This window comes from Dromiciops gliroides, chromosome 1 (assembly GCF_019393635.1).
Source record: "Dromiciops gliroides isolate mDroGli1 chromosome 1, mDroGli1.pri, whole genome shotgun sequence".
Classification (NCBI taxonomy): domain Eukaryota; kingdom Metazoa; phylum Chordata; class Mammalia; order Microbiotheria; family Microbiotheriidae; genus Dromiciops; species Dromiciops gliroides.
In genome coordinates, this window is record NC_057861.1 from 608,198,388 (window position 1) to 608,215,955 (window position 17,568).

The 17,568-nt window shown below is 36.6% G+C and overlaps 1 protein-coding gene across 1 annotated transcript; it reads left to right on the top strand.

The window, feature by feature from the left end:
• The first annotated feature begins 3,916 nt into the window (after positions 1-3,916).
• On the top strand, positions 3,917-17,289 carry LOC122752628 (ADP-ribosylation factor 3-like). Its single transcript, XM_043999503.1, has 3 exons — positions 3,917-3,964; positions 10,448-10,631; positions 16,556-17,289. The coding sequence occupies exons 1-3, from the start codon at positions 3,917-3,919 to the stop codon at positions 17,287-17,289; spliced, it is 966 nt and encodes a 321-aa protein (XP_043855438.1).
• Positions 17,290-17,568: the final 279 nt, after the last annotated feature.

Sequence of the window (17,568 nt, forward strand, 5' to 3'; positions counted from 1 at the left end):
AAGTGTTTTATAATTGTGTTCATATAGTTCATGGGTTTGTCTTGAGAAGTGCACTTTCAAGTATTTTATATTATCTATAATCAATTTAAATGGAATTTCTCTTTCTATCTGTTGCTGGACTATGTCGATAAGATATAGAAATGCTAATGATTTGTGTGGATTTATTTTGTATCAAGCAACTTTATGAAGTTAATGATTTCAAGCAGTTTTTAGTTGATTCTCTAGGATTTTCTAAGTATAACATTATATCATCTGCAAAGAGTGATGGTTTTGTTTTCTCATTGCTCATTCTATTTCCTTAATTTCCTTTTTTCTTCTCTTATTGCTATAGCTAACATTTCTAGCATACTATTAAATAATAGAAGTGATAATGGGCATCCTTGCTTCACCCCAGTTTAATTGGGAATACTTCATGCTTATCCCTATTATGGATAATCATAGCTGATAATTTTAGATAAATATTATTTATCATTTTAAGGTAAGCTCCATTTATTCCTATGCTTGCTAGTATTTTTTTTAATAGGAATGGGTGCTGCATTTTGTCAAAGTCTTTTTTTTTCTCATCTATTGAGAAAATCAAATGATATCTGTTGGTTTTGTTATTGATGTGGTCAATTATGCTGATAGTTTTCCTAATATTGAGCCAGCCACAATTCTTGGTATAAATCACACCTGGTCATAGTGTATGATCCTAGTAATATATTGCTGTAATCTGTTTGCTAGTATTTTATTCAAAATATTTCCATTAATATTTACTAGGGAAGTTGGTCTACCATTTTCTTTCTCTGTTTTGGCCCTTCCTAGTTTGTGTATTAAAATCATATTTATCTCATAAAAAGAATTTTGTAGAACTCATTCTTCACCTATTTCCTCAATCAGTTTATATGGTTTTGGGACTAATACTTCTTTAAGTGTCTTGTGAATCCATCTGGTCCTGGATATTTTTTCTTAGGAAGGTCATTGATGGCTTGTTCAATTTCTAAAGTTGGGTTATTTATAAGTATTTTATTTGTTTTTCTGTTAATCTGGATAACATATTTTCTAGCTATTAATATATCGCATTTAGATTGTCAAATTCATTGGCATCTAAGTGGACAAAATAGTTCCTAACACTAGTCTTAATTTCCTCTTTCCTGTTGGTGAGTTCATCCCTTTCATTTTTGATACTAGTAATTTGGTTTTCTTCTTTCATTTTTTGAACAAATTAACCAGTGGTTTGGTTTATCTATTTTATTGTGTTTTTTTCATAAAACCAGCTTCTAGTATTATATATTAGTTCAATGGTTTTCTTACTTCCAATTTTATTAATCTCTCCTTTGATTTTCAGGATTTTCAATGTGGTATTTAATTGGGGATTTAAATTTTTTTCTAATTTTTTTTTTTAGTTGAAAGCCCAATTAATTGATTTGCTTTTTCTCTATTTTATTGATGTAAGCAGTTAGAAATACAAAGTACCACTTTGGCTGCATCTCATAAATTTTATGTCATCTTATTGTTGTAATTTTCTTTAATGAAATTATTGATTGTTTCTATAATTTGTTCTTTTTTCCCATTTGTTTTTTAGGATTAGTTTATTTAATATCTTGTTAGTTTTTAATATCTCTTTCAATTGTCTATTATTGAATATAATTTTAATTGCATTATGATCTGAAAAAATGCATTTACTATTTCTGCTTTTCTTCATTTGGTTGTGAGGTTTTTATGTCCTAATACATGGTCAGTTATTTTGTAGTTCCCATGTACAGCTGAGAAGAAGGTATATTATTTTCTATTCCCACTTAGTTTTCTCCAGAGATCTAGCATATCTAACTTCTCCAGAATTTTATTCACTTCCTTAATTTCTTTCTTGTTTACATTTTTGGTTAGATTTATCCAGTTCTGAGAAGGGAAGGTTAAGCCCCCACCCCTCCATGAGTTTAGTTTTATTATCTATTTCCTCTTGTAACTCATTCAACTTCTCTTTCAAAAATTTTGATGCTATACCATTTGGTGCATGTATGTTAAGAATTGATGTGACTTCATTGTCTATGGTACCTTTCAGCAAGATATAGTTGCCCTCGGGGCAACTAGGTGGCACAGTGGATAGAGCACCGGCCCTGGATTCGGGAGTACCTGAGTTCAAATCTGGCCTCAGACACTTAACACTTACTAGCTGTGTGACCCTGGGCAAGTCACTTAACCCCAATTGCCTCACTAAAAAAAAAAAAAAAAAAGATATAGTTGCCTTCTTTATGTCTTTTAATTAGATCTATTTTGCTTTTTCTTTATCAGACATCATGATTTCATACTACCCCTGCTTTCTTTGCTTCAGCTAAAGCATAATTGATTTTGTTCTAGTCCCTTAACTTTACCATGTGTGTATCTCTGCTTCAAATGAATTTCTTGTCAACAATATATTTTAGGATTTTCTTTTTTAATCCATTTTGCTATCCACTTCCATTTGATGGGTGAATTCTTCCCCTTAAAATTTATACTTATGATAGCTAACTGTATTTTTCTCCATGCTATTTCTGTTTGTTTATTCCCTCCCCCCTGCTACTCCCTAACCCATTTGCTCCATACAAGTGTTTTACTTCTGATCACCTCCTTCCCTAATATTCTCTCTCTTTTATGTCTCCCCTTCCCCTTCTATTATCCCTGTCCATTTTTTACTTCTGCATAGGGTAAGATAGATATATACAACTGAGTATAATTCCCTTTGAGCCAATTTTGATGAGAAATAAAGGACTTCCAAGCATTTCTGATTAAAAGGTCAAAACAGTATAAAAAAATTGACTTCCAAATACAACACTCATGGAAAACTTGTTACTCTCATTTCATTTTCTATTTTTTATTCTACTTGTCTAATTTACTTTTGAATATACTTTTAAGCTCTTCCAGGAACTCCTTTTAGGCCTAAGACCAAATTACATTTTTCTTTGATCCTATACCTGTAGCCATTTTTGTACTATTATCCTCCTCTAAGTTTATGACTTGATCTTCCCTATCAAAATAGTAACTATCTATAGTAAAGCTTTTTATTTTTTTCTTTTCAAATTTGTTGATCATTTTATGCCTATTTTTGTGATTTTTTTTATGTGAAAGTTAGGCCCTAATTCTACTCTGTCCCCAAATGGGGCTCTAGGTCTTACTGGTTGCTTTCACCGGGATTCAAGGCTGGGCTAATTGCTTTCTCTTAGGGTAAAGTTTCCTTCTGTCTTATATTAGGAGATGAAACTTGGATGTTGACCTCCTCTGGGTGTGGGGTATGGCTGCTGGTTGACTCCAAGAGTTGGGTTTTGCTGTTGGGTTGCCATAGTAACAGAATCTTTCTGGTTTCTTGCTCTGGAGGAGGAATCTTGTTGCTGGTATGCCCCAGGGATGGGTGCATTGCTTTTGTGCTGCTATGTTAACAGGGCCTCTCTGTTAGCACATGCTGGAGGAGTAATCTTGTTGCAGATCTGCCCAAGGTTTTTGGTCCCCTGATGCTGGTTGAGCATGGAGATAACCTTTTTTTTTTTTTTTTTGATGAGGCAATTGGGGTTAAGTGACTTGCCCAGGGTCGCACAGCTAGTAAGTATTAAGTGTCTGAGGGAAGATTTGAACTCAGGTCCTCCTAACTCCAGGACCGGTACTCTATCCACTGCACCATCTAGCCGCCCCATGCTGGTTTAGTATGGAAGGAGAGTCTCTCTGCTGGTAGGACCCAGAGGCAGGATCTCATTATTGGCCAGCCTTGGGGTAGGACTTCACTAGTGGTCAGCAGTAGGGTCAAAGCCTCTTTGGTGGGTTGTAGTGGGGGTGGGCTCATGGGATGGGACCTTGCTATGCAGTTCAGCCTGCTAACTTTCCTAAGGAGCTGCTCATTTGTAGGAGGGCAGGGCCTTGCTGGTGGAGCACCCCAGGCTTAGAGTCTTGCTGTTAGCCACCTGCTATGATGCTGGCTGCTGCTGCTGCTATTGGACCTCACTCCTCTCCCACCTCGGTAAGACAATCTTTTTCTGCTGGGCTGCTATGTTGTTTCCCTGCTCCTGGAACAATTCAGAAGTGATATTCTAGTTGCTTGGAGGAAAAATTTGAGTGAATTTCAGAGGGTTCCTTCCTCACTCTGCCATATTGGCACCAGAAGTCACCTGTACTTATTCTTATAATTTTTTTCCTGTTTTCTTACTAGCTCTCTATCAAAACATAGTGATAATAATGAACATCTGTGCTTTGGCCCTGGTCTAATGGAAAGGCCTCTAGTTTATTCCCATTACATATAATATTGAAAATTGGTTTTTATTCATTGTTGATAATATTAAGTAAAGATCCATGAATTCTGATGTTTTCTAGTATATTTAATAGGAATATGTATTATGTCTCATCAGAAGCCTTTCCTACTCATACATGATTTTTAGTGTTTTACAATTTATATAATTATATTTAGAGCTTTTTAATTCTTAACCTTCCATTTAAACTATAAATCCTATCTGATCACAGTGTACAATCTTTTTAATGTTAATTGTATTTTAAAATAAGAACAAATAACTAAAGTTAAAGAAGTAAAAATATTTATGTGTAATTAGAAACTATATTAATATAGTTGTATTAATTAATAGTTGTATATTAAATAACTCTCATGAATGCTGATTTCAACTCTATTCCCTTCTACCTTCACCCTGTTATTAAATTGAGTGCTTCTTTATCCTTACCCTGAATGTTTCTGTTAGAGAACAAAGTCCCTCTGGGTTAATATACAGATTGGTGCGGTGTTAGATTGGTTTCACTAGTCCACAAAAAACCTTTTTTTTTTGTCCCTTTAGTAATAAAGATCTAATTACTACTTTCACAGAATTAAAAAAAACGTATTAGTTGTCATTTACTCATACTTCCTCAACTTTAGGAGTTCATAGAAGCCTCTTTTTTCTTTTTAGTTCTCTCTTTGTTTCTTAGCTTAAAAAAATATTTTGCCCAAAAGAATATGGAAATTAAACACATAGCTTATACTCAGGTTTTTGAGGATAAAGCAAAAATTCCATCTTCCAACTTTAAATCTTTACCTTTTTAAGTTAGTCTGTGTTATTCCCAATGTCCATAGAATGGTCCCTTGACAATCATCACATTCAGGATTTGATATAGACTCGCTTCTAACACAGAACTTAGAGTGGTACAAATCTTATCTCTTTCAGAACAAAAACTTTAATAGTGCATTGAAATAAAACTTAGAAAAACTTAAAACAGCGATAAAAGGTGATATTCCCATAGGCTTTGAAACAAGTAATTTAACTACAACAAGAGGCAGTGAGCCATTTCACAGTGAAGACAAAGTTGACACCAGACTCAGGAAGTACTGCCCTCAAGTCCCATACATGACTGTGGGCAAATTACTTAAATAATTACTGTCTCAAAAGTGCAGTTGGCAGAGGAAGTTGTGATCTATATTGGTAGCAGAAGTTTGCTCATTGAGGAATTTCTTATTCCAATGAAATTACACAGACAGCCCAAAAAGAGGAGGTAGGTAGGGAAAGAAAGGAAAAAAAAAACCTGGAATGTCAGAGTGGATTACATTGTGCAGGGTCTCAGAAATTATATTGCTGATCTCCACACATCCCTGCACCCCCACTGCCTGCCCGAGGAATACTTTAAGAAATTGACTGTCAGAATCAAAAGTGGGATATAGACAATTTTAATAACATTTCTCTATGGTTTGAATATTGGTCGGAAAATTGTATGTGCTGGCATTACTGCTGATTACCTGCTTTTGGGTCATAGACCCATTCATTAGAGATAATTATGTATTCAGATGATCTTGATAATTACAATGTGGGTAAACAAGAAGCAATTCAAAATGAGGAAATGATGTTATTTAGTAATATGCTAATGAATTTCAAAAATCTATTGGATAAAATAGACTATATAAGAAAGATCTAGAAGTAAATATGCAGAGCATTGTAGTATACAATATAAACATCAGAGGACAGTGGGGAAGCTGGAATTAGTTGGATAGGAAATAGGGTTAGGCCGAAATTTTTATCAAATAACATAATGAATTCCAAGTGGATGAATTATCTAGGTATAAAAGTCAGATGATAAAAGAAATAGAAAAGAAGAATTATATATTTCACAGTTGTGGCTAGAGAAATAATTGATATAGTTCAGGAGAGAAATATTATGAAAGAGAATATAGTTGAGTTCAATTAGATAAAATTAAAGAAAAAAACTTTTTCATTGACAAAATCAATCCAACCAGAATGAGAAAAGATGCAGAATTATAGGAAAAATCTTATCAAAAACATCTCATTACAATCTAACATCCTAAATTTATTGAGAATTCAAAAGAAATTCTAAATGTCTCAGTAATTCCCCAATAGACAAGTACTCAAAAGTTATATGTAAACAACTTCTAAATGATTAAACATCTTCAAAATCCCTGATAAAGTAATGTAAATTAAGGAAACCCTGAGGTATCCTATCATATTGATAAAGATACCCATCAAATTGACTAAGATGGGAAAAGTTAATGTTGGGAAGGATATCTTATGAGACAGTCTCATTAATCCATACCTGGTTGAGTTGTGAATTGGTCTAAACATTCTGGAAAACAGTTTCGAATTAGAATTATAAAAAAATGATACCAAATTGTTGCATTTTTGATCCAGTGATCCCACTATTAGGATTATATTCCAGGTAGGATAATGAGAAGAGCCCCATGACTACCAAAATATTCACTATTTGCAATAATGAAAAGTTGGAACAAACTATCTGCCCATCATTGATGAATGGATGAATAAAATATGATATATGATTGTGATAGAGTATTGTTATGCAGTAGGGAATGATGAAAATGAAAAAGTCAGAGCAATATGGGAAGAATTATATGAACCACTAGGGGATGAAAAAAAATAAAAGCACAAACAGAACCAAAAAAGCTATATACAAACTGCCCACAAAGATGTAAATTAAAAATGACAGTAATATTCAGATCAAATAAAAACAACTGTGTTGTTTCATAATGATTAAGGTTTAAGCACATATGTTCCTTTTCTCCTCTCAAATATTGAACTGGAAGAAAAAAAGGAAAATAACAAGTACCATCAATCACAATCACCACAATAGGAAGCTTGTTTAACTCTTCTTTATAAGAAAAGATTAAGACATGAATTGTTGGGAAATAATTGATGTTTCTTAACAAAACTTATCAATAAAAAGTATTATTGAGAAATGGTAAATATTACTGATATGAAAAGATATTAGACATATAAATTCAAGGGTAAATGTAACAGCTTCAAGGTTAGATGATAGTTAGAGAAAAATCTGGATTCTGGATGTAATTTTCCTTCAAGATGGACAGCAGAAAAATCAAGTATATAAAAGTATGTAATCAATGTTATTCTGCTGTACTTTGCTTTACAAATGTATGGTAACATTACTGAATATGAAGTATGCAAAGAAATATGGAAAGACCTAGATGAAATAATGAAAGCAGAATAGTATTCACATTGACTGCATTTATAGCTTTCTTTCTTTTTGTCTAAGCATAAAGAAAAGAAGAAAGGAAGAAAGGAAAATGGATGTGTAGGGTAGCCGATCATCCTAAGGTTGGAATGAAATGTAGAGCAAATGAATATTTTTATTTGTGAATTAACTTATAAAAAGTAAATATTTTGGGGTAGAGTTGTATACTTTATTTTTCATATTTATTTGATTTGTGTTATTTATGGTGATTAAGTTTATATTTTAAAAATTAAATGCATAGAAACTGGTAGACATAGTGAACTTTGTTTCCTTAAGCTCTAACAGTCTATGCTAGTTTTTATTATAAATATATACAACAGTTGCTGAAGTTTTTTATGCTTTTATGGAAACATCCCTAATATTAATGAGAGTACAAAGAGAAAGGCAGTAAAAGGGATCTATAACGATTAGAATAACGCCACCTGCTGGAGACTTACTGTAGAAGAGTTCTGCCCATGAAGCGAAGGTCTTTGAGGGCAAGACCAGGAGTCTTTTCTTTGGCGTCAGGAAGTGACGTGGGCTAGTGGGAGGAGGAAGGAAGAGATTGGCGCTCTCTCTTGGGCTCTTTCCTGAGGACTCTGGTGGAGAGCGGAGCTAGAAATGTGCTCTCCCTTTAATAGATAGGAATCTAGGCCTTTTTTCTCTCTCTTTACCAAATTCTTATTCTCCTTAATAAATGCTTAAAAGTCTAACTCTTGCTAAAGCTTATAATTTATTGGCGACCACTCATTAGATATTTTAGACAGTTTAGCTAGAATTTTAGCCCTTAACAGATCATAGAATTTATGGCTAGAATGCTCTTGCCTCAGTGCTCTAGGATACTGTAATACACTAAATTGTCCCAAAACTTTGGCTGGAAAATAACATTGTCTGTCATTTTACCAAGGATCAAAAGCTCTACTTTCTAACTCCTTATGATGAGATACACAGAACTACCTCCATGGTGCCAAGGAAACAGTAGAAACCATTTGTGGTATGTAGAGAGTGATGTTTTTAGAGAAATTAATGTATGAGAGCAAGACAAACAACCTGTCACTGCATGAGGCAGGAGCATAGTAATGCCATGCCAAGCATTGGAAGTGTAGACTGAGAAGGACTCAAAGGGGGAAGAGAAGTAATTTATTAGAACTCGAATCAGGATGTGATTAATTTTGTAAAAGTACAGATCTCTCAGTATGGAAGTATAGCCATCAAGTGACAGCTAGAGATGAAGACATTACTATAATTGACTAAATAATTAAAATACGGGAAAATTGTCTCTTTCCTGCAGGGAAAGGGGCAGGTTTTTATATTACATTTTCATAAAACAGTGATTAGGACAAAATTATAATAACAATTGCAAACAGCTTGATGCTAATGATTTTTAGATGGTAAGCTACTTCAGGTAAACTTCTATGTTGTCTTTCCATCTGTCTCTCTGTCTTCATTGCTGTCTGTCTCTGTCTCTCTGTCTCTGTCTCTCTCTATGTTATTCCCAGAGTGCTTAGTCAAATTCTGGAACTGCAATGGGGATTCACTGTTTTTCAAATGAATGTAGTGGAAAGAATTCTGCAGGAGAGGAGTTAAAAGTCCTGGCTTGGCCACAAAGGAACTAGCTGTGTGACTTTGATGAAGTCAATTCACTTCTCCTGGCCTCATATTACTCCTCTGTAAAATAAAGCATTTGGGAAATAAATTTTAATGTTCCTTCAGCATAGACTATTGTCTTGATTCTGGTAATTTAAATCATAAGTAAACAGGACCTATCATATATAAACATGGAAGAAAATGCTCTCTGATTGTATAATTAATGAACTAAAGTTTTGAAAGTTTTTTAAAAGGCTATATCATAAAATGCATTTCTATGAGGTGATAGTGGGTGAGATACCAAGAAGGAGCACAAGTGCTCAAAAAAATCACAAATAAGGCAAAACATTGCTCACAGGCATAAAGTAGGAAGCTCATCAGCCCTACAGTCCCATGGACACGAGGACATGGCATAGGCATACTCTGGAATTCATACCTAGATCAAGAGTCCAGATCTCTGTCCCTATATCTCATTGTTGTTGCTGAGTATATTCAAGGGATTAAGTAGAGATCTTATGGGTAGGCAATCAGAGGGTATTCTAGGCTGCCATTCCCACACTTCTTATTGGCCACAAAGACATTGTGTTTAAGAAAATTTGCTAACATTGCATACCTAGGTAAGTTTCAGTTGCTAAACTGATTATCATCAAGAAAGTTTTGATTCATTGCCTATATGAAGCTTACTAAATCAATATGGGTTCTTAGGAATTTCCTGGTACATAGACAGGTCAAATCAGTGGTCAAACATGGGATCATTCCTGTCAGCTAGGGCCTAGGTTTAGTTGAATCTTCTTAATTTTCCTGTTCTAAGATATCAAATATAATCATATATCTGTCATATAAACTGCACATATAACATTGAGACTCCTCACTACAATTTAAATCTAGAGCTCCTTGCTTTCCCCCACCCTAAATCAGAATGAGGTAATCAATTATCTAAGCAACTATGTGGCACAATGGATAGAGTACTAAACCTGGAGTGAGGAAGATTCATCTTCATGAGTTGAAATCTAGCCTCAGTCATTTACTAGTTGTGTGACCTTGGGTAAATCACTTAACCGTTTTTGCCTCTGTGTCCTCATATGTGAAATGATTTGGAGAAGGAAATGGCAAATCACTCAAGTATCTTTGCCAAGAAAACCTCAGATGGGTCATGTATAGTCTGACATGACTGAAACAAGTGAACAGCAATAAAAATCAATTATCCAGGGGGTAGAGCCAGGGTGGTTGAGGAGAGGTAGTAGCTTGCCTAGGCTTTCCCCAGGACCCCTCCTGGTATCTTCAAATAGTGTCATAGGACAGTTCCTAGGGTGTCAGAACCTGTGGAAGGATGGAATGGGATCATTTTCCAGCCAGGGACAGGTTGGAAGGTAGGCAGAAGGGGTTTGTTGTACCATGGTGATAGTGCAGCATAGTCCAGCGCAGGCGGCGCTGGCTACACAGACACAGAGCCAACTCCAACAGAGACCCAGCCATAGCCACAGCAAACCAGAAGCAGGCCTCAGGAGCCTCTGAGTCAGCTGCAGCAGTAACTGCTCTTGGAGTTCAGCCCACAGCCAGTGGGGGAGAGGTTGGGGACGGGCCTGGCAGTTGGCCAGAAGGAAATTGCAGGGGTCCCTTTGATAGCACCGGAGCAGGACTCTTATTTTGCCCATACTGAATTTGGGTGGCAGTCCCTGGTGGGGGAGGAGCACAAGCACACAAGAGCTTGCATCCACAGTGGAGCAGGAATCTGTTCATAGTTCCAGGGCAGAAAAGCAGGCCTGTGGTTGCTTGCAGAGCAGAGTACAGGCCAGGAGAGTGGTGAACATACCCCTCCTTGAGTCATACCACCTTGGAAGAACTACAGACTTACATATTCCTAGAATTATCTCAGAAAATGGCTGCTCAAACAGCTTGAGGCTTGGGACAGTTCGCCCTCCAACCTGGAAGAAGTGCCCCACTTTACAAAGAGTTAAAAGTAAAGAAATAGGCTGGGAAAATGAGCAAACAGAAAAAATGCTTCTCCTAGAAATTTATTATGGGGACAGGGAAGATCAAAATATACCCTCAGAATAAGATTACAAAGTTAAATCTCCTATATCCAAAGCTTCTCAGAAAAATATGAATTGGTCTTGGGACATAGGAGTGCTCAAAAAGGACTGTGAAAATAAAGTAAGAGAGGTAGAGGAAAAAATGGAGAGAAAAATGAGAGTGATGCAAGAAAATCGTGAAAAATGTCAACAGCTTGGTAAAGGAGACACAAAAAATACTGAAGAAAATAACACCTTAAAAACAGACTGGGCCAAATGGTAAAAGAAGTACAAAAAGCCAGTGAGGAAAAGAATGCCTTGCAAAGAAAATTGGCCAAATGCAAAAGGAGGTACAAAAGCTCTCTGAAGAAAATCATTACTTAATTATTAGCATTGAGCAAATGGAAGTTAATGACTTTATGAGAAAATCAAGAAACAATAAAGCAAAACCAATAGAATGAAAAAATAGAAGGCAATGTGAAATATCTCATTGGAAAAACAACTCTCTTAGAAAATAGTTCCAGGAGAGATAATTTGAAAATTATTGTGCTACCTGAAAGCCACGATCAAGGAAGGAGCTTAGACATCATCTTTCAGCAGGTCATCAGGGAAAACTGCCCTGATATTCTAGAACCAGAGGGTAAAATAGAGATTCAAAGAGTCCACCGATTACCTGCTAAATGAAATCCCAAATATAAAACTTCCAGGAATATTGTAGCCAGATTCCAGAGCTCTCAGGTTAAGGAGAAAATTTCGCAAGCAGCCAGAGGGAGGGAGTTCAAGTACTGTGGAGACGCTATCAGGATAGCGTGGGATCTGGTAGCTTCTACATTAAAGGGTTGGAGGTCTTGAGTGTGATATTCTGGAGGGCAAGGGAGCTGGCATTGCAACCAGGAATCACTTACCCAGCAAAACTGAATATAATCCTTCAGGGGAGGGAATTGGAATTCTATGAGAGAAAAGATTTTTAGGTATTCTTGATGCAAAGACCTGAGCTGAATGGAAAATTAGACTTTAAAATAAAAGACCCTAGAGAAGTATGAAAAGGTGATCAGGAATGGGAAATGGTGGGAGGCATAAGGGGGTAGAACTGTTTGGATTCCTACATGGGAAGATGATGCTTGTAACTCATGGGAACTTTCTCATTATTAGGACAACTAGATGTATATTTAGACAGAGGTCAGATTTGAGTTGAATATGAAGGGATGATATCTTTGAAAATAAAATTAAGGGATGAGAGGAATGCACTGGGAGAAAGGGAAAGGGAGAGGTGAAATGGGGTAAAGTATCACATAAAAGAAACAAGAATAAGCTTATACGGTGGAGGGGAAGATGGGGAAGGTGCTGTGGAGTGGGTAAACCTAATGTTCATCAGAATTGGTTCAAAGAGGGAATAACATACACACTCTATCTTACCCTGTAGGAAAGCAGGAGGGGAAGGTGATAAGAGAGGGTATAAAAGGGAGGGCATATTGGGGGAGGGGGCAGTCAGAAGCAAAACATTTTTGAGGAGGTACAGGATGAAGAAGATAGAAAGTAGAGTAAACATCATGGGGAGGGAATAGGATGGAGGGAAATATAGTTAGCAATAGTAACTGAAAAAAACTGAAGCAAGTTTGTCTGACAGGCCTCATTTCTCAAACACATAGAAAACTAAGTAAAATTTGTTAAAATAAGAGCCATTCCCCAATTGATAGATGATCAAAAGATATGAAGTTTTCAGATGAAATAATCAAAATTACTTACAGCCATATGAAAAAGAAATGCTCTCACTCGCTATTGATTGGAGACATGCAGGTCAAAACAATTCTGGGGTACTACCTCATACCTATTGGATTAGATAATAGGACAGCAGAAGAAATTGTCAAATGTTGCAGGGGATATGGGGAAAATGAGTCATTAATGTGCTATTGGTGAAGTTGTAAACTGATTCAAACATACTGTAGAGCAATTTGGAACTATGGATAAAGGGCTATAAAACCATGCATACTCTTTGACCTAGTAATACCACTACTAGGTTGGTTTCCAAAAAGAGATTAGAAAAACACAGAAAGTTGAATTCAAAATTGAGGAGATACCCATCAATTGGGGAATGGTTGAACAAATTGTGGGATGAGATTATGATGGAATACTATTGTGATATAAGAAATGATGAGCAGGATGCTATTTAAAAACACCCTGGAAAGACTTGCATGAGCTGATGAAAAGTGAAATATACTGTATACAAAATAACAGCAATATTGTAAGATGAGCTGTGAATGACTTGGCTATTTTCAGCAATGCAATGATCTAAGACAACTCTGAAAGACTTATGAAAAATAGCATCCATCTCCAGAGAAAGAACTGATGGTGTCTGAGTACAGACTAAAATAGAATTTTTTTAGTTCCTTTTTCCTAAGTTCTTTTTGTATGTTTATTTCACAACCTGACTAATATGGAAATGTTTTGCATGACTATATATGTATAACCTGTATTGAATTGCTTATGTTCTTAAGGGGAGCATGGAGGAAGAGATTTTGGAACACAAAATTTTTAAAATCAATGTTAAAAATTGCTTTGAGGGGGTGGCTAGGTAGCATAGTGGATAAAGCACCAGCCTTGGATTCAGGAGTACCTGAGTTCAAATCCGGCCTCAGACACTTGACTTACTAGCTGTATGACCCTGGGCAAGTCACTTAACCCCCATTGCCCAGCAAAAAAAAAAAATTGCTTTGAATGTAATTTGGGAAAGAATAAAATTTTAAATAAATAGAAATAAAAAATGAATTATCCAACTCATAGTCCATGCCCCAATCCAATGCATGCTCTATTGATAGATCATAAAAGAATAACATAAATCCCAAAAGAAAATAATTCAATTAAGTTGTGAAACAATGGAAATAACAAGTAGAAAAATAACGTAGTAAAAGCATGTTTTTGTATCTATACAGAAATGAGTATAAGCTCAGACAAAAGTCCAGTTAGGGAAATGGAGACAATACTTGGTAGGAACAATGATCAGGGTATAAGGAAATGGCCTCTCAGTTCTTAGGTAGTCAGACTGAAGAAATTGTTAATATGTCACAGTGACCAGAATGAAGATTTTTTTTACTTTTCAGGGATCAGGCTTCAGTTTGTGAGTTTATTTGGGTTCCAAGATCATCAAGATTCTGGCTTCACTCCATTCCATTTCTGTTCCTTCTTGGTTGTGGCAACCTCACTTTAAGTTCTTGGTCCTCAAGTTCATCTCTCTGTTCATTGTTTTGGGTCTTGCCAGGAATCTCCAGGCGCTAACCTCAATGGTCTATCTATTTCCTCCACCATGAACTTCTGCTACTCTTCCTTTTCTCTATTCATACCACCCCCTCATTCCATAAGTCCTCTTTTTTAAAAAAATCTCCTTGCTAGTAAAATACTCCCCACCAGTAAGGATCCTCACTTAATGACTACCACATAGGGATTAGATTTCTGGAAAACACACTTTAGAGAATTTCTCCCAGTGAATCTCTCAGTCCCAAACTTTTTAAGAAATAATAACTTTCTAGGGATTGTGCTCTTCATTCATTCCATTTATACCTAGAATCTTCACTGATTTGATTCTAATTGTCCATGAATGGGCATCAACCAACATTACAAAAACAAAACAAAACTATTTTTAATAGAGGCCTCTGCAGCTCCCTTAAATGATATTGTAACTCTGATCTCTGCTCTCTGATAGTTAATAGTAAACATCAATTGGATTAAGATTAGGCTTTTTTGTTTGTTTTCTTTTGGTTCTCACAAACTTTTGAATAATACTGAATTTTATGTCGGTTGGAACCTATAGTTTTGGATACAAGAAAAAAAAGCATATGTCAAGTGCTCATGCCTTCTATGACAGATAATTCACTTGAGTCTTGTTAATACAGCAAGATGAGCAAAAGAAAGCTGGGCCTGGCTTCTGATGTTTAATGTTACTTTTCTTCGTTCCTGGATTCAATGGAAATCTGAGACCCATTTTAATACAAAAACCAAATGACTGATAATTCTGGGCAAATTTCCCTTGTGGCAGAGAGGAAACAAAAATAAGTTTCTTAAAGATCTCTGAAGACAGAGGAAAAAAGAGGGGTAGGAAATTCCCAAGCCCTAAAAGACTCCTCCCTCATTTTATTCTCTCAGTTTCTCTAATTCCCTCCTCCATATATATTAGTGTGGCATTTGGTATAGTGACAAGTATAGCACTAACTTGGTCACATTCATTTTTTTCTCCAATTGAATTCATATTTCTGGAAGGTTGGCAAATTTTCCCACAGAGAAAGTAAGAAAGAAAGAGAACAATTAAATGAACAAAATGCACACGTGGAATTCAAAATAATATTCCATACTCTACAAACCCAGATAAATAAAAAACCCCCTCTTGTCTTTACATAGGAATGCCACACAGTAGTCTAAAAAGAGTCCTTGAACACATAAGAGTGTGATGAAGAACTAGATTAGGGAAGAATGTAGAGGAAAGGACCGAAAAGTGGCCACAGAGATACCTTTAGAACAGAAAAAAGCCTTACTTCTTTGTGTTGGCATGCCATAAAATGCAAATTTTCATTTCTACCATTATTGTAACCGTTGTTTATTTTCTATTTTTGGTCTTTTACAGCAAAATGGATCTGCTTAGCTCTCATATTTTAACTTTTTTTTTCTTCTTCTTCTTCTTCTTCTTCTTCTTTTTTTTTTTTAGTGAGGCAATTGGGGTTAAGTGACTTGCCCAAGGTCACACAGCTAGTAAGTGTGTTAAGTGTCTGAGGCTGGATTTGAACTCAGGTACTCCTGACACCAGGGCCGGTGCTCTATCCACTGTGTCACCTAGCTGCCCCTTAACTTTTTCTTCTTAACCTGCTTTCCCTAAGCTTCAGAATAAGGACACATTCAGTTGATAAATGGAACTGACAAATATGGCAGCCCTTTCAAAATGAGGGGGGGAAATCCCCTTGCTCATTATTAGCATGGCCCTTGGATTTTCAGAGACAACCACCATGCAATTTTCAGAAACTATTTAGTAGCACAAAAAACACTTTCTTAGTTAATAGAGCCTTCTTTAGGAAGATTTAACTTTGTTTTTCTTTTCTTCTTTTCAATCAATCAACAAGCATTTATTAAACATTTATTGTATACTAGGAACTACACTAAGTGCTGGGAATCCAATAAAAAAGGAAAACCAGGAGCAGCTAGGTGGTGCAGTGGATAAAGCACCTACCCTGGATTCTGGAGGACCTGAGTTTCAAATCTGGCCTCAGACACTTGACACTAACTAGCTGTGTGACACTGAGTAAGTTACTTAACCTCCTCATTCCTCTAAAACAAAACAAAACAAAACAAAATAAACAAACCACTACAAAAAAACAAAACCAAAACCAAACAAACCAAAAAACCCCACATGAAAACAAAACACAACAAGCAAAAAGTAAAACCAGTCCTTGCCCTCAAGAAGTTTCCACTCTTTTATTGTTATTATTTTTTCATTTCTCAGACAGGCAATCGGCTGTAAGGGGCTGGGGACGGGGGAGCAGCCTCAGCAGAGTCAACAGGGAAGCAAGGCCTAGCGGAGGCAGTGGTGGAGCTGGCTCCCCAGAGCAGGCATTGGGGCCCCTTTATAACAGCAGGGTCAAAGCCATACACAAGTTGCTATCTTTCTTCACTTAGCGCCCTCTGCCTGTTGAGACACAGCAGCTGTGATCATGGGAACATCTTTGGAAACCTGCTGAAAAGCCTGATTGGGAAAAAGGAGATGCTCATTTCGATGGTGGGGTTGGATGCTGCTGGGAAGACTACCATCCTATACAAGCTGAAGTTGGGGGAGATTGTTACCACTATTCCTACCATAGGTTTCAATGTGGAAACTGTTGAATACAAGAATATCAGCTTCACAGTTTGGGATGTGGGTGGCCAGGACAAGATTCTTCCCCTCTGGAGACACTGCTTCCAGAACACCCAAAGTTTGATATTTGTGGTTAATAGCAATGATTGGGAAAGAATGAATGAGACAAGAGAAGAGCTGATGAGGATGCTAGCTAAAGATGAGCTCTGGGATGTTGTGCTACTTGTTTTTGCAAACAAACAGGATCTGTTTAATGCCATGAAAGAAGCTGAGATAACTGATAAACTGGGCCTGCACTCTGTGAGTCACTGTAATTGGTACATCCAGGCCACCTGTGCCACCAGTAGGGATGGGCTGTATGAAGGCCTGGACTGGCTGGCGAACCAGCTCAAGAACAAGAAGTGAGTGCCAGCCAATGCCCACCCCCCACCTCCCTCCCAACATGCACCAACTCTCCACCCCATTGTAAGTGTGGTGAGGACCCCAAGTACCATGTCCACATGTCTAACAAGAGCCTTGCCCACTCCCCTGACAGCTGACATAATCAGTCTTGTTTCTCAATTGCTGTCTTGATGATGATTTGCTCCAAATTATTAGATCTAAAAACAAAACAGTGTGTTATGGTTTCATGGAGTGGCCCCCATATTTTCACCACTCCCCCAGAGTTCTTATGGGGAGAGGCTT